This window comes from Podarcis pityusensis (genome assembly GCF_964106645.2).
Source record: "Podarcis pityusensis genome assembly, chromosome: 17".
NCBI classification, from domain to species: Eukaryota; Metazoa; Chordata; class Lepidosauria; order Squamata; family Lacertidae; genus Podarcis; species Podarcis pityusensis.
In genome coordinates this window covers 19,075,840-19,094,134 of record NC_138042.1, presented here as the reverse complement: position 1 = coordinate 19,094,134, position 18,295 = coordinate 19,075,840, and the positions used below count along the sequence as shown (strand labels likewise).

General features: G+C 43.1%; 1 protein-coding gene across 1 annotated transcript in view; it reads left to right on the top strand.

Moving 5' to 3' along the window:
• SVEP1 (sushi, von Willebrand factor type A, EGF and pentraxin domain containing 1) overlaps positions 1-18,295 on the top strand; it is a 131,285-nt gene that overhangs the window by 31,576 nt on the left and 81,414 nt on the right. Inside the window, 6 exon segments of the mRNA XM_080987996.1 lie at positions 1,695-1,853; positions 3,993-4,172; positions 9,998-10,177; positions 13,948-14,145; positions 15,564-15,682; positions 18,063-18,192. Coding sequence (XP_080844122.1) covers positions 1,695-1,853; positions 3,993-4,172; positions 9,998-10,177; positions 13,948-14,145; positions 15,564-15,682; positions 18,063-18,192 — 966 coding nt within the window.

Sequence of the window (18,295 nt, the reverse complement as noted above, 5' to 3'; positions counted from 1 at the left end):
AGACCCTCGGGCACTGGATCTCAGTGTCTGGGCTGAATGATGGGGGTGGAGATGCTCCTTCAGGTCTACTGGGCCGAGGCTGTTTAGGGCTTTAAAGGTCAGCACCAATACTTTGAATTGTGCTCAGAAACATACTGGGAGCCAATGTAGGTCTTTCAGGACCGGTTTTATATGGTCTCGGAGGCCACTGCCAGTCACCAGTCTAGCTGCCGCATTCTGGATTAGTTGTAGTTTCCGAGTCACCTTCGAAGGCAGCTCCACGTAGAGCGCATTGCAGTAGTCCAAGCGGGAGATAACTAGAGCATGCACACCTCTGGCGAGACAGACAGCGGGCAGGTAGTACAGTGTCTCATCCAGCAAATGAACATACAAAGTACACATTTTAGTAAGCTTCCCCTTGAAAGTAAAGATTGGCTGTATTTTTACTGAAATAATAATAAACAAGCAAACAAACAAACAAACAAACAAACAAACAAAGTTATTATTTATGCCCTGCCCATAAATGGCCAAAAAGTTAGTCTGGTAGATGAAATTGGTGGAATATGTGGAATTAGGAAATTTAACTAATAGAATAAGATATCAGAAAGATTGAGTATTTAAAGAAGAGTGGGAAATGTTTGCAGAATATCTGAAGAATAATTGTACACAGGTTAAAACATTAGCAGGATTAGAGTAAATTCAGCAGTTTAAATTATATGAAGATATAGTGAGGAGGGGGACAATAAAACATATCGAATAGAATATGTAGAATAGGCAGTTCTAATGGCTTATTAAACAGAACCAAGGAAGGGGGGAAGGGAAGTCGACAATTATGACTGTGTGGTTATGTTGAATGGAATGTGAAAATTTGTAATGGGCAAAGTATAAATAAAATAAAATTAACCAGTAGTCAAGAATAATGGGAGTTGATGTCCAGCAATATCTGGAGAGCCAAAGGTAACTTCTTCTTCTTCTTCTTCTTCTTCTTCTTCTTCTTCTTCTTCTTCGGCAATCACTCATAATCTAGTAATATTGTCTTCCATGAACACAGTTTTAACAGTGAGTCCGTAAGTGAATGTGGAGGCCAATTCTGGATCCACACATCCTTCCACAGTGGGGGCATTGGTTTCCGGGTGGGAGTTGATCATGGTGAGGGTTTGCCAAATATGCCTTCCTCTTAGCATGTTTCTCCCTTTCGTCCTGAGTTCGAGCGTCTTCAAAGTCCATGGTAAAGGCTGTTCTGCAACTGGAGCACTTGCAAGCCAGTGTTTCCCGGTTGTTGGTGCTTATACTACATTATTTTTTAGATTTGCCTTGAGAGTGTCTTTAAACCTCTTTTGTTGTCCACCGGCATTACACTTTCCATTCTTAAGCTGAGAATAGAGTAGTTGCTTTGGAAGACCATAATCAGGCATCTGCACGACATGACAGCATCAATGAAGTTGATGTTGAAGAATCATTGCTTCAACACTGGTGAACTTTGCTACTTCCAGTACACTAACATTAGTTTGCCTGTCTTCCCAAGTGATATGTAAAAATCTTTGGATACACAGTTGATGGAATATTTCAAGGAGCTGGAGATGACATTTATAGGTGGTCCATGTTTCTCAAGCGTACAGTACCTGTGGATGAAGGAGTAGGGGACTACAGCTTTGCAATATACTTTTGCAACTTGATCCTGACTTGGATTTTATTGCCCTTTCTTTGCTTTTTAGCCTGCCCACCAGGGACCTACAAGCCTGAAGGTTCACCAGGTGGAATAAGCACCTGCATCTCATGTCCTGATGAGAATCACACCTCTCCACCCGGAAGTACCTCTGTCGAGGACTGCAGATGCAAGGAAGGGTATCGGTCTTCGGGCCAGACTTGTGAAGGTAAGCTGTTCATCCGTCCTCAAAAAAGAGAGAGAGATCCCCAAAATATTAATATCATGATCAATAATTCTTTAAGATAGTGGTGAAGATTGTTTGTTTGTTTTTCAATTTTCTTATGAAGGTTTCCTTTCCAAACTGATTTATCTGACAATGATCCCCTTTGTATCTCCATAAAACCCGTGTACATTAGGAGAAGATTTGTCCTTGGACGCACTCACAGTTCATGTCAAGTGCTGAAGAAAAGGACACATGGATAGGACACATGCCTTGAATAGGAAAGCTGCTTGGATTGTTATGACTGCATAAATGACCTTTTGACTCATTCATGAGATTAGTTGTAGAATGGTGGTGGTGCAAATTCATAGCGACAATGTTTTCTTTTCTATTTTTAAACCAGAGGTTTGGAGTGCTTTGTCAGCAATATGCTGACATCTTTACTTCTCCTTTAGCTCTCCAGGTGAGGCAGTGGAAGTGCTCTTGTCTCTTTAATGGACTGGGTGAGAGCCAACAAACTGAAGCTCAATCCAGAGAAGACTGAAGCACTGTTAGTGGGTGGTTCCCTGGACCGGATGGCAGGGAGGTTGCCTGCTCTTCATGGGGTTATGCTCTGAAGTAGTGGGCTACTTGGGGGTACTCCTGTATCCTTTACTGTCACTTGAGCTTCCATCAACTTCAGTTGGTGGCCCAGCTGTGCCCTTATTAGGACAGGGACAACTACTGTTGTCTATGCTCTGGTAACCTCTAGGTTGTTGTTGTTTAGTCATTTAGTCGTGTCCAACTCTTCGTGACCCCATGGACGCCAGGCACTTCTGTCTTCCACTGCCTCCCACAGTTTAGTCAAACTCATGCTGGTAGCTTCGAGAACACTATCCAACCATCTCGTCCTCTGTCATCCCCTTCTCCTTGTGCCCTCCATCTTTCCCAACATCAGGGTCTTTTCCAGGGAGTCTTGTCTTCTCATGAGGTGGCCAAAGTATTGAAGTCTCAGCTTCTGGATCTGTCCTTCCAGTGAGCACTCAGGGCTGATTTCCTTCAGAATGGACATGTTTGATCTTCTTGCAGTCCATGGGACTCTCAAGAGTCTCCTCCAGCACCATAATTCTAAAGCATCAATTCTTCGGCGATCAGCCTTCTTTATGGTCCAGCTCTCACTTCCATACATCACTACTGGGAAAACCATAGCTTTAACTATATGGACCTTTATTGGCAAGGTGATGTCTCTAACCTCTAGGTTAGATTATTGCAATGCATTATACGTGAGGCTGCCCCTGAAGACGGCTTGGAAACTTCAGCTAGTACAGAATTCAGAGACCAGGTTTTTCACCAAGGCTAGACGGTTTGAGCACGTCACACCAGTCCTGGCCCAACTGTAGTGGCTGCCAATAGGTTTCTAGGCCCAATTCAAAGTGCTGATTTTGACCTAGAAAGCCATATGCACATATGTGTTATGGAAGAGGGGATTATTGGTTTGTTTCTGTTCTTATTTGTATTGTGTATTTTGAGGTTTTTTATATTTTAATTTTATGTTGCGAACCACCGTGAGATCTACGGGTATAGAGCAGTATCCAAAATTAATAAATAAATAAATCCTGCTTAGGAATCGCATGAAACGGTGACAATTAAGGCTGTAATCCTATACATGTTTACCTGGCTGAAGCCGTGTGGAGCACAGTGGGGCTTACTTCTGAATAGACATGTATAGGACTGTGCTGTAAGGGTGGGGCTGTGGTCTAAACCACTGAGCCTCTTGGGCTTGCCGATCAGAAGGTCGGTGGTTTGAATCCCCGCAACGGGGTGAGTTCCCATTGCTCGGTCCCAGCTCCTGCCAACCTAGCAGTTTGAAAGCACGCCAGCGCAAGTAGATAAATAGGTACTGCTATGGCGGGAAGGTAAACAGCATTTCTGTGCGCTCTGGTTTCCATCACGGTATCCCGTTTCACCAGCAGCTGTTTAGTCCTGCTGGCCACATGACCTGGAAAGCCATCCATGGACAAATGCCGGCTCCCTCGGCCTGAAAGTGTGATGAGCACCACAACCCCATAGTCGCCTTTGACTGGCTTTAACTGCCCAGAGGTCCTTTACCTTTTACCTTTATGATTTTGCTGTAACCAGTTTGTAATTATTATTTGCTCCAATTAGTGGTTCACTGCCCTGAACTTCACCCTCCTGAAAATGGCTATTTTATCCAGAACACCTGCAACAATTATTTCAATGCTGCATGTGGAATCCGATGTAAAACAGGATTTGACCTGGTGGGAAGTAGCATACGACTTTGTCAGCCCAATGGCCTATGGTCTGGTTCAGAAACAACATGCAGAGGTAAGAAGCCTTTACTTTTGAAAAAGAATTGTTGCCTTTCTCTTGTTGGCTTGGTTTCATTGTTATTCTCTGCCAATCTTCCATGATATGGGTCCCAGGCAACCCAGTCAGATGGGCAGGGTACAAATAATAAATTATTATTATTATTATTATTATTATTATTATTGGGTAGTATTCAATGAAAATTTACTCAGAATAGAAATTAATATACCTGAAGGAGCGTCTCCACCCCCATCCCTCAGCTCGGACACTGAGGTCCAGCTCCGAGGGCCTTTTGGCAGTTCCCTCACCGCGAGAAGGCAAGTTACAGGGAATCAGGCAGAGGGCCTTCTCAGTAGTGGCACCCACCCTGTGGAACACCCTCCCTTCAGATGTCAAGAAAATAAACAACTATCTGACTTTTAGAAGACATCTGAAGGCAGCCCTGTACAGGGAAGTGTTTAATGTTTGATGTCTTACCGTGTTTTTAGTATTCTGTTGTGAACTGCCCAGAGTGGCTGGGGAAACCCAGCCAGATGGGCAGGGTATGAAGAAGAAGAAGAAGAAGAAGAAGAAGAAGAAGAAGAAGAAGAAGAAGAAGAAGAAGAACTAGAAATAATTAGGTCCCTTCATTTCAGTGTGTCTGCTCTGAGTAGATTTAGTTGCATACTATCCACAAAAGGTTTTTTTTAATGTTACTGTCACGCTCATTCTTTGGGATGTTTTCCAAATGCCAAACTATTTCCTTTGATTCAATCTGTAAATGCTTTGAGAATCATGTTGCATTGTCTCCCCCAAGCAAATATGCATGTACAGCAATATCCAAAACCTGCATGTAAGCATCATGTAATAACAGAAAATAGGAACCAGCCAATACTTCAGTACTTAGCTGACTGATCTGTTGGGGCAGCTGTTGCTTTTCATTTCCATGTGTACTACCTGATGGCTGAAGCTCATATTCTCTGCTTATTCACTTGAGAGGCTGGTTATTTGGCTATTTGTGCAGGGTTTCCCAAACTTGGGTCTCCACCTGTATTTTTAGACTACAGTTCCCACCATCCCTGACCATGGGTCCTGCTAGCTAGGGATGATGGGAGTTGTAGTCCAAAAACAGCTGGAGACCAAGTCAATTGGTAAGGATTTCACTTTTATTTTTATTTTTAATTATTTTTTAGGGAAGTATTGGCTTTGGATAGCAAATGGAGCCTTGTACTATTATCTTCATTTTCTGTTAGTTTTCTTTGAATGTCTGAAAGATAACTCTTTTGACTAATTTCTGTTCGGTTCCCTTCGAAGGCACATGGCTCTTAGGTGAGCAATGCTCAACTTAAGCATGTCCTCTGAGTACTATTCTCCATTCATATACTGATAAGGCATGTGGTAAGCAAAGGAGTGATCAAAGGAGCAGTTTCATGAGCCATCACGTTAATCCCAACACAAACCGCCCTCCCAGCTTTTTATCACATGCCTTTGAAAGGACAGCAGAAGGATGCTAATGCCGTCGTAGGCTATGTTAACTTGCGGCATTAAACATTCATCCTTTTGCTTTGCTTAGCCAAAATATGTCACTAGTGTGACAAGCAGTGCTTAGACATATTAGCACATGTGTAAATTACACAGCAATGGCGTAAAAGTAAAGAGCAGGAAAGAGCAATTACGGTGAAGTTCGGTGTTGATTGATGTTTTACACCTGATCTTTTCTTGCCATCACAGGAGTTTTGTGGCAAAACAACAATTTCAAGCAGATTTTGAAAAGTCACCTTGTAAAAAACAAATACCCACAAGGTGCATTGATTCAGGGGCAATTTTTCAAAATAATAATATTTGCCTTTCAGGTGGAAATGCTACCTAAGTCTGTCAGTTTTACTATGTCTGTTCACTGAATTTGCAGCAATGTCAGGGGAAGTCCTAGTTTCACAGTGGCCTGCTTTAATGTCAGTGTCTGAGAGCACAGGTCCCCAGAGTGGAGCTCACAGTTGTTTTGCTTCTCTTCCTAGTCATTTTGCTGCTTTGGTGTGCAGAGATAAGCTTATAGTAACTCTCGTGTCCCAACAGTGGCTCGTGGTTTTGCTTTCTTCTGACTAACCATGAGCTGTAACCAGGTTCCTACAGTTTAAGGCTTGCAGTTTCGCAGCTACACCTGGTGCCGTTTCGCAGCTACACTAGAAGTCCAGGTTTGGACGCCAGGCTAATCCAAGTGCCTGATAGAGTAGCAGAAATGGGGTGAGCGAGGTAGCTACAATCTCCTCTCCCAGAGCTTCATGGTTTGGCCTAGAATGAAATGTAAATGCAAAATTAGATTCCTGGGCATGTGCTCATGCATGCACATTTAAGTGCCTATGTGTTTGGAGAGAAGGAAGGAAGGAGCAGGAAAACTGAAGGGTGTGCCTGAATTAGATCTCATTCCATTTCTGCATTCACGAGGGCTGAGATAAGCTGTTTGTTCTGATTTTGGCTGTGCTGCGTTGATCTGTGAGGAAAACCTCCAATGCTAGTACAAATGCACTGCAAGTAATTAAAATAAACTTTAAAAAATCCAATGTGGCTATAGTAAACGAACTACAGACAAGGACTCCTGTATAAAGAACATGGAAAAGATGTTCTCCCACTTAATCTCCATCCCACTTGTGTTGTGGTAAGGAGATCCTTTTCTGTGCAGTGAGCTGGAATATTCCAAGAACTAATTCGGCAAAGTGTGAGATTAATCGGGATTCGCAGCATCTTCAGATATTTGGCATCTAATCTTAATAACGATAGATGAAATTGCCACAGACTCTTGGCTTTCCTGCTGGAGAAGAAACAACAGGCAAGAGATAATACTTAACATCCAACAGATTACAAAAGTCTGTGCCTGGGTATTGTTCCACAGGGTTTTATAAAGGCATTAAAATTGCCCTGGGAGATGTTGGAGGCAGGAGGAATCTCATGATGAGCCTTAATTCTTCCACAGATATTTTTTTTTATCCTTGGCACCAAAGCTCTAAAGAATCCTAGATGCTTTTCCTCTTTCTTATGAAGAGGTTATCCAGAAATAAGCAAACCTGCCAAATTAAACATAGCTGCAATAAAAAATTGCATAACGTGCTTCCAGGGGCCAAGCTTCTTAAAATATATTTAATCCCTTTTTTAAAACTTTTTTTTTTTAGTATGCAGTTTCATGGAGGGGGGGGCAAGTTGGAGAAAGACAGCATTCTGGAACCGAACAACTTGACATTCCTTTTTTTTTTTTTTTAAAGCAATTTATTGGGTTTTACAGTAAAAAATAAACATAATAAACAATGTAACATTTGTCTTAACATAGTTTCACATTTTCTTTGGACTTCCTCACATCTCCCGCTCCCACTTTCATCGTTGTAACATTTTGTCAGCAATTTATCATCTTATTTAAATTCTTATATCCCTTCTTTATTTCATGATCTTATAATTCTCGATAGGAGCTAAGTTTTCACAGTCTTACTTATTTTCTTAAAAACTTCTAAATTTAGTGGTGCTCAGTTATTTTAGTCTAGCATCTTATTTAGCATTCACTCAAATTACAATGCTTTTGTAAATAGTTCTTAAATTTCTTCCAATCCTCCTCAATCCTCTCTTCTCCCAGGTCACGAATTCTGCCGGTCATTTCAGCCAGTTCCATGTAGTCTATCAGTTGCATCTGCCATTCTTCCAGTGTGGGTAGATCTTGAGTTTTCGAACAACTTGACATTCCCTGTGCACAGATGTTAGATGGATGTTTGGTTTGCCACTTTGTATTCTATTCTGTTCCTCAATTGTTTAAAAGGTCTGTTAGCAAATCTTCCTGTAATATTCTCCCTGAATGAGGAAAGCTGCTGCTGCTGTTGCTGGGGCCACATCTTGTCGCTGGCAGACGCGCAACCGTATTTTTGTACAGTTGACTTAACATGACTGATACCTCAGAGGATATTATCTGCTGATTAGCTGTCAAAAAGGTGTAGATTTCTCTGGATAAATTCATTTCTGTGCTTGTGCTAGTCTCAGTTCCTATTTGATGATCGCTTTAATGAAACAAATAAATAAAGGATGCCAAACAGTCTAGAAAAAGAGGTGCCGGAACTCACCATGAACACCTCCCTCGTTCTCTTTAGAATGGCAAGGGCACCCATCTGAGAGGTGCTGGAACTGAGTTCCGGGGGGGGGGGTTGGGGGGGAGCCACAATGCCAAATATTCCTAGCTGTAGAATTTTATAAAAGGAATTTCCTCAAGAGGATCTATTCAGACATTACTTGGCCCCAGGGATCAGTGGTGGTGGGTGGCGCTGTGGGTTAAACCACAGAGCCTAGGGCTTGCCGGTCAGAAGGTCGGCGGTTCGAATCCCCGCGACGGGGTGAGCTCCCGTTGTTCAGTCCCAGCTCCTGCCCACCTAGCAGTTCAAAAGCACGTCAAAGTGCAGGTAGATAAATAGGTACCGCTCTGGTGGGAACGTAAACAGCATTTCCATGTGCTGCTCTGCTTTGCCAGAAGCGGTTTAGTCATGCTGGCCACTTGACCTGGAAGCTGTACGCCGGCTCCCTCGGCCAATAAAGCGAGATGAGCGCCACAACCCCAGAGTCAGCCACAACTAGACCTAATGGTCAGGGGTCCCTTTACCTTTACATTTAGCCCCTTTCACCCCCTGAAGCAAAACAGGAATCTGCCACTTCATGCCCCCCCAATTCTGCTGCCACCAGAACTCACAAACCCTTGCCAAACTTTGCAAGAGAAGGGGTGTTCTGCTAAGCTCGCCTCCCCTGCTCTAGGGCCAGGAAGACAAGCAGCAATGCAGCTACTGGAACACCTCTCCTCTCCCCAAAATCCAGCGGAAGGCAGGTGTTAACCAGCAGCAGAAGCTATGGGGTGGCCAGGACACCACCTCTTGTGTTATTTCCACTGCCCTGCAGTGGGTGCTTTGTTCTACCTCGTCTCTGGGCTGGTTCTGCTAGAGATTCTGGCCGGAATGAGGTATAATAATAATAATAATAACAACAATAACAACAACAATAATAACAATAATAATAATTTATTATTTATACCCTGCCCATCTGGCTGAGTTTCCCCAGCCACTCTGGGTGGCTTCCAATCAAATGTTAAAAACAATACAGCATTAAATATTAAAAACTTCCCTAAACAGGGCTGCCTTCAGATGTCTTTTAAAGAGAAGATAGCTGCTTATTTCCTTCACATCTGCAGGGAGGGCGTTCCACAGGGAGGGCACCACTGCCGAGAAGGCCCTCTGTCTGGTTCCCTGTAACCTCACTTCTTGCAATGAGGGAACCGCCAGAAGGCCCTCGGTGCTGGATCTCAGTGTCCAGGCTGAATGATGGGGGTGGTGACGCTTCTTCAGGTATACAGGACCGAGGCTGTTTAGGCCTTAAAGGTCAGCACCAACACTTTGAATTGTGCTTGGAAACGTACTGGTAGGAAACAGGTTCTGAATGCTCCAGACGGCTCATGTAAATGACCCAAGGTTACAAGCCAATTGGACTTATCAGAAAGTTGCCTCTGTCCTCAGTCAAGCCACAAGACTTATTCTCTGAGGCATCTCAAGGAAATATTATTTGGTTTAGCTACCTGCATTTGCTATTTGTGACAACCCTGAATGCCTATTTGATGAGCCAGGTCTCTAGATACTGTTGTATATGCATTTTCTGATCTTTAAAATGCACAGAATTCAACAGCCCAAACCTGAACACACTTTTCAGCATCTTGGCCCCTTCTGTTGCCAGTGGTTTCATTGCCAGAGAGTGCAGTAATGATTACCAAGAAAGAGATGGAAAGTTGTGTGCATGTCTTACTCAACTGCTTCCCAGTAAAAGTGTTGATGTACTTGACTTTGTTTTAACCTCTGCAGTTCGCACATGCCCCAAACTCTTCGCCCCTCAAAATGGGCACATTAACTGCTCGCTAAGTGGGATCTCGTATAAGACAGTGTGCCTGATGACCTGCGATGAGGGGTACGAATTGGAAGGTAGCTCCAAACTCACCTGTCAAAGCAACTCGCAGTGGGATGGCAAGGAGCCAAAGTGTGTGGGTATGTTTTCATTATGCTACTGTCCCTTTGGAACACAACTCAAAACCAGCGTTTATTACTTTAAGCAACAAAATGCTGATGACAAAACTAAAACTTCCAGCAATTGCAACAACTACCAAAACTTCTTTCCAAGGAAAGCAAAACATAAACGCATACGTATCTTTTTGGAGGCACGCTCCATTGTTTCTCAAGCGACGGGTGCCAACAATGAAGTTCGTTCACAGTTTTAATACACTGTATCATGCACCGTATTTTTTGCTCTATAAGACGCACCAGACCACAAGACGCACCTAGTTTTTGGAGGAGGAAAGCAAGAAAAAAAAATATTCTGAATCTCAGAAGCCAGAACAGCAAGAGGGATCACTGCGCAGTGAAAGCAGCAATCCCTCCTGCTGTTCTGGCTTCTGGGATAGCTGCGCAGCCTGCATTCCCTCCATAAGATGCACACACATTTCCCCTTACTTTTTAGGAGGGAAAAAGTGAGTCTTATAGAGCAAAAAATATGGTAACTTGTTACACTGCTTCCATTCCTGGGTAAGGTGATTGAGAGAGCAGTTGCTGAACAGCTTGGTAGATTTCTGGATGAAACATTGGCTCTGAATCCATTCCAGTCCGGCTTCCGCGCTGGTCATGGGACCGAGACGGCTCTGGTCGCCCTAACAGATGATCTCCGCAGGCAGCTGGATCGAAGCGGGTCGGGGCTGCTGATTCTTCTAGACCTGTCAGCAGCCTTCGACATGGTCGATCACAAACTCCTGGACCACCACCTTGCCGACGTGGGGATCCAGGGCACAGTCCTTCAATGGCTGCGCTCGTTTTTCTCTGGTCGGGGACAGAGGGTGGCGCTTGGGGGGGAATTGTCATCGCACCACTCCTTGGTGTGTGGAGTGCCCCAGGATGCGATACTCTCCCTGATGCTTTTTAACATCTTTATGCGCCCCCTCGCCCAGCTTGTCCGGAGTTTTGGGCTGGGCTACCATCAGTATGCTGATGACACCCAACTCTATCTGTTGATGGATGGCCATCCTGACTCGGCCCCAGACACACTGATCAGATGCTTGGAAGCTGTGGCTGGATGGTTACGTGGGAGCCGGTTGAAGTTAAATCTTTCGAAGACAGAGGTCCTCTGGCTGGGACGGGACGATATGGGATTGAGGGGGCAACTCCCATCTCTTGCGGGGGTGCAATTAGTGCCAGCACCGTCCGTTAAGAGTTTGGGTGTAATCTTCGATACCAACCTCTCCATGGAGGCGCAGATTGCAGCTATAACAAAGGCAGCATTTTTTCATCTCCGCCAAGCTAAGCAGTTGGCTCCTTACCTCTCTCGCCCTGACCTAGCCACTGTGATCCACGCGACAGTCACCTCCAGACTGGATTATTGTAACTCGCTCTACGTGGGGCTGCCCTTGAGACTGACCCAGAAACTCCAGCAGGTGCAGAATGCCACGGCAAGACTCCTTACGGGGTCTTCGCTGCGAGATCACATTCATCCGGTGCTATACCAGCTGCACTGGCTCCCAGTGGAGTACAGGATCAGGTTTAAGGTGCTGGTTTTAACCTTCAAAGCCCTATACGGCCTAGGACCCTCGTACCTACGGGACCGCCTCTCCTGGTATGCCCCACAGAGGAACTTACGGTCTTCAAATAAAAACATCTTGAAGGTCCCAGGCCACAGAAAAGTTAGGCTGGCCTCAACTAGAGCCAGGGCTTTTTCGGCTGCGGCTCCAACCTGGTGGAACGCTCTGTCACAAGAGACAAGGGCCCTGCAGGACTTGACATCTTTCCGCAGGGCCTGCAAGACAGAGCTGTTCCACCAGGCCTTTGGTCAGGGCGCAGCCTGACTCCCTCCTTTGGCAATCTTTACAAAACTTTAGTTTATGGTTGCCATCAATTTTGATTTTAATTAATTTTTATAATATTTTTGTAATGTTGCACTATTTTAGTGTTGTTAGCCGCCCTGAGCCCGGCTTCGGCTGGGGAGGGCGGGATATAAATAAAATTTATTATTATTATTATTATTATTATTATTATTATTATTATTATTATTTGTTGTTGTTGTTGTTGTTGTTGTTGTTGTCTCCAACAACTATTTTCTAAAAAGAAACATACACTAGTGGCCAAAATTGTGGAAACATTTTGGGAAAAGTGTATTTCTGAGGTTTGATGGCTCATAACATTTGATTGGCTCTCTAAACACTCATGCTCACTGGTTACATTCAAATGGCTACATATCACCATATCAAATGGCTACATATCACCCTAAGGAAGTTGTGCTTCCTTTTGCTGGTTATTTGTCTATAACCTTTGATAACCAATAACAAACTTTGTTGCATTACATTCTTCATTAATTTATCTTCCCACTGTTATATAATTTTATGGTATTACTCCAAAATAAAAGTGGTGTTATAAGCCATCAGACCTCAGAAATACACTTTTCCCCAAATTTCCCAATTTTGGCCACTAGTGTAGGTGGGCAAGTGTGGGAATGCAGACAGAAACTTGAAAAACATACTGGCTGTTTACATGTTATAAAGGCTAAGGAACTGTAACAAGTTAAAATGAATTCTTGAAATTCAAATTAAAGTTTTGTATACTCTCCAATCAACAAGTTAAGAATTTCACAAGAATTCTACACCCTAGTATTAGTGAAAAGTGTGATATGTAATAAATTCAGTCCGTATGTCTAAACTATATTGAGATTTAGACCTTCGGGCATTTGGCTCACTTTCATTGTATCCTTAGCACGAAACAAACTGAGCACCATTGATGCAATGTAGGAATAAATACAGGGTCCTGAACAACACAGTGCCTCTCATTCCTTCTGTTGTTTCTGGCACAAGTCTGGCATTGCTGAACTTCAGACTTATCTGCTGAACTTGCCAGGTCCCGTGATGTTGTATTCAGGCACTTAGCCACACTTGCAGACACTTTTTTCAACTAATCAGCACATGGGAAGATGTGTCAAAGTGTGTGTGCATTCAGCACAAAGAAACACTTAATGCTATTAGTTGATACCTGCCTAGCCCCACCCTCTGGCCCTAGGAGTCTTTGTAAGGGAGCTGGTCCTGAAGGAATAACTGTGAGGGGAGAGACTTTGTCAGGCAAGGCCTCCTTCCACCAGCCTTGCCCCCCCCCCCAGTCTCCTCTTCTCAATTTCTATTGTATTACCATATTTTTCACTCTATAAGACACACCAGACCACAAGACGCACCTAGTTTTTGGAGGAGGAAAACACGAAAACAAATATTCTGAATCTCAGAAGCCAGAACAGCAAGAGGGATCGCTGCACAGTGAAAGCAGCAATCCCTCTTGCTGTTCTGGCTTCTGGGATAGCTGCGCAGCCTGCATTCGCTCCATAAGACACACACACATTTCCCCTTACATTTTAGGAGGGAAAAAGTGAGTCTTATAGAGCAAAAATACGGTATTTTATGTACTGTGGCTTGCCATTGTTTAAGTGATTATAGTTTAGAAATTATTTATTGCAACTGTTGAGTGGGTTTCTGGTTAACTTTTATATGTTGATATTATTATTATTTAATACTATTCTAATGAGGAATGTTACTTTTTTGATGTAGGTTGCTTATTTTATTATCACATTTTTGTAGTGCATTAGATTGTTATAAGATGTACACTTTTTGTTTCTTCAGCTTGTAAACCGCCTTGAGTGTTGTAAGATAGAAAGATGGTATACAAATTAAAAGTGATGATGATGATGATAGAATGTCAAATGTGCAATCTGTATTTGTCCATGTGTTTCCTTTGTCTAGAACTGCATTGCCCCGTCTTCCAAAAACCAAAAGATGTGACAGTCCACCCATACCTCTGTGGGCTCGAACCATCCAAGCATGGCACTGTGTGCAGATTCAGTTGTCCCAGTGGATTCCTTTTGTCTGGGGTTAGAGAAGAACTGCAGTGCTTAACCAGTGGGAGGTGGAGTGGAAATGTGCAGAAGGCATTTTGTAAAGGTATGGATTTTTTTAATATATAATCTTTTTTATGGAGTTTTACATTACATATTTATATTCAAACATTAGACATAATCATCATCATCCTTTAGGATTCCCTGAATCCTTAGACTCCCCTAAGCCTCAAAAAAAATTTCAACTCATTATATATCATCTTCCAGAATGCTTTTGTTATCTTGCATGTCCACCACATATGGTAGAACGTGCCTTCCTTCTCCTTACATTTCCAACATACATTTGAAACAGTTCTGTACATCTTTGCTAATTTGATATGTGTTAAATACCAATGATAAAAGGGACATGGGTGGCGCTGTGGTCTAAACCACAGAGCCTAGGGCTTGCCAATCAGAAGATTGGTGGTTCAAATCCCCGCGACGGGGTGAGCTCCCATTGCTCGGTCCCTGCTCCTGCCAACCTAGCAGTTCGAAAGCACGTCAAAGTGCAGGTAGATAAATAGGTACCACTCCAGCAGGAAGGTAAACAGCGCTGCTTTGGTTCACCAGAAGTGGCTTAGTCATGCTGGCCACATGACCCGGAAGCTGTACGCCGGCTCCCTCGGCCAGTAAAGCGAGATGAGCGCCACAACGGTCAGGGATCCCTTTACCTAAATGCCAACGATACATCATTTTCATATAGTTCTCCTTCAACACACAGCGTGCTGTCAATTTTAAGTTCTCCCCTCCATAACTTTTCCCAAGATGAAAATTCAGTATTGCAAAGGTATGGGTTTTGATGAATATTTCATCTTGTTAAAAATAGAAGACTTGTGGGGAAAGATGGGCATTTGAGCCCTGGTGCCCCAGGTCCTAGTCCAATGTGCTGAATACTACACCACAATGTCTTCTCTCTTTTTTTGATGCTCAGCAGCTGACTGCCTCCTTGCTCATTTGTTATTTTCTGTCTTGAAAATCTAAGATTCAAGTCCTGTAACCGTTTCTGTGGATTTTTTTAATAAAAAATATGTTGATTACATTGAAGATAGCATTTGATAACTAAACTTTGACATTGGTGGGCTCTTATAAACAGATATCAATTAAGTTTTGTCAGCAGTGTGTTCCCAAAGTAAACGCATGCAAAATGAAGGGTTGCTGTAACCCTTCTGAATTTTATTGCTATTGTAAAATAATGATTGATTACTTAACAAATAGTAAAGGAAGATTTTAACTCATCTATCGGGGTGGGGGAATGAGATATGTGTGTATACATACTGTTTCATTAAAATCAAATGTTTGGAATGGAAATCAGTAACCTCTGTTCAGGTTCATAACTGTGGAATGTGGGTAGTTTTTCAAATCAACACATAAGGGATCTAAATTTCAGGTGGATGCAGTTGTTTTAGACAGCAAGGAACTGTGCAATTGAAATACACCATTCTTCTTGAAATACACATGTTCAGAACGTGTTCTTTTCTGGTACAGACATTGAACCACCCAAAATTAGCTGCCCTGGTGACATTGAAACTTCTACTCTTGAACACCAGAACTCTGCAAATATTAGCTGGCAAGTTCCTGAGGCAAGCGACAATTCTAGAGATGAGGTAAGGAAAAGCCAGGGCTTTTTGGTTCGACATAAACTCATTTGTAGGGCCAAGTAATTTGTCATGAATTAATGAGATTATGGGGGCGTGAAGTGCCTTAAACCCTCAAATCCCATGTAAAAGTGCAAAATACTGTTAACTGGCCTAGACTCTTTCAGGGTCCAGCACATGTGCTCCTGCTTCACCTCCCCAACGGTGTGAGTGACACAGTCTGATGGCATGTCCTGGGTAGTGAGAGCCAGCTGTCCTGGGGAAAACTTTAGAGCAGCATTTCTGAAACTCTGGGTCTCCAGCTGTTGTTGGACTATGTTGTAAGAGGGTCAGAGAGGGGAATAAAGGAAAATGACCCTACTAATATCAGAATTATATCATTAAATCAAAAAGCCCCACAAGAATAATAAACTGTGCCTTGAAGAATGCATCATTGGGAATATGTCATTTTGCTGTGTCTTTTCATGTACAGTGGTACCTCAGGTTACATACGCTTCAGGTTACATATGCTTCAGGTTACATACGCTTCAGGTTACATACTCCGCTAACCCAGAAATAGTGCTTCAGGTTAAGAACTTTGCTTCAGGTTGAGAACAAAAATCATGCTTCGGCAGCGCGGCAGCAGCAGGAGGCCCCATTAGCTAAAGTGGTGCTTTTTTTTCCAGGTTAAGTACGGACCTCTGGAACGAATTAAGTACTTAACCCGAGGTACCACTGTATCATTGAATGTGATTTAATGTGCCTTTTGCTATGTCTGTCTCACTGAAATGAGTCTGAATACAGTGGTACCTCGGGTTAAGTACTTAATTCGTTCCGGAGGTCTGTTCTTAACCTGAAGCACCACTTTAGCTAATGGGGCCTTCTGCTGCTGCTGCGCCGCCAGAGCACAATTTCTGTTCTCATCTTGAAGCAAAGTTCTTAATCCGAGGTAATGTTTTTGGATTAGCGGAGCCTGTAACCTGAAGTGTATGTAACCTGAAGCGTATGTAACCCGAGGTACCACTGTATATGCTTGCTGAGGTGCCCTTACTGAGATGTATCTGGTTCTCCACAAAGTGTATCTCTTTTAAAATGTATTTTCCTTACAAAATGTATTTGTGAATGTATCTTTACTGAAATGTTTTTACTGAAATATTGTATTATGCTGTACTTTTCTGAATGTATCCAAAATGTAGTTTTGAAGAATGTACCAATCAAAGTATTTCAAAATGTATGGTACTTGACTCAATTGGAATCCAAAAGGCTGCCAAAAACACTCTCCACCACACTGCCATCTAATGAGTCTGCAAATAATGCCACGAATACACACAAAAAAATAAAGTGCCATATTTTTTGCTTTATAAGACTCACTTTTTCCCTCCTAAAAAGTAAGGGGAAATGTGTGTGCGTCTTATGGAGTGAACACAGGCTGCGCAGCTATCCCAGAAGCCAGAGCAGCAAGAGGGATTGCTGCTTTCACTGCGCAGTGATCCCTCTTGCTGTTCTGGCTTCTGAGATTCAGAATTATTATTATTTTTGCTTTCCTCCTCCAAAAACTAGGTGCGTCTTGTGGTCTGGTGCGTCTTATAGAGTGAAAAATACAGTAGTTTTATTTTCCAATAAGTATGCAAACCTCAGACTATCACACCCAGATTTATTACAACTCCCATCATCCCTGACCACTGGTCCTGCTAGCTGGGGATGATGGGAGTTGTAGTCCAAAAACAGCTGGAGACCCAAGTTTGGAAAACACAGCTTTAGAGGGGGGGAAACTACTAGATGGTTCAACTAGTCTGTTGCCTTTATGACCATTTTGTACATCAAGAGCATTACGGACACATACCACTTTCTCCTCTGGCTTTGTTGAGCTGATTATTAATTGACTAACTCCTTTTAGCGGGCTACTTAACCAGTACATCAGCCGAGGAAGGGCACTGATTAGAGAACATCTGAATATGTTCACTTTTATTGTGGAAGGAGGAAGGATTTCTTCATTGTCTATGACTTCTGCACAAGAAAATAACCGTAGGGATTTGCTTCACCATTCTACAAAGGTTTTCTTTTCCCCGTGTGCAGCAGAGTCGCATGCAGGCTTCATGAATGAAGTGCATAGCACCAGATCTTGTCTTCTTATCTATGCACAGCAAAATCTTAGTCACATGCGTGAAGGAGTTGAATAAAGAGCAGTTGGGATCAAGGCTCAAGCTTCACACAGCATTGCCTTTTTTTTACAGACAGTAGCTGCGCAGTTTGCAGACTCCAGTGGAAGTCTAGTGTGGGAAGTCTAGTCATTCCACATCTGCCCCTAGGCTGCTTCGGGCCCCGCAGCTCTAAGAAACCCATGCCCTCCTCTCTCCTGATAGAATATTTGAAGTCCCAGGCACCACTAAAAAGTTTGTTCCCACCACAGGTGTCGATTCAGGTGACTCCTGCTTTTATTCCACCTTACCTTTTCCCAATTGGAGAAGTTGATATCACCTATACGGCAGTGGACAGAACTGGGAACCAGGCAAGCTGCACTTTCAGCATCAAAGTTATTGGTGAGTGCTATAGAAAAATTATACACATTTCTGTGTATCTAGTATGTTTCTGAGCACAATTCAAAGTGTTGGTGCTGACCTTTAAAGCCCTAAATGGCCTTGG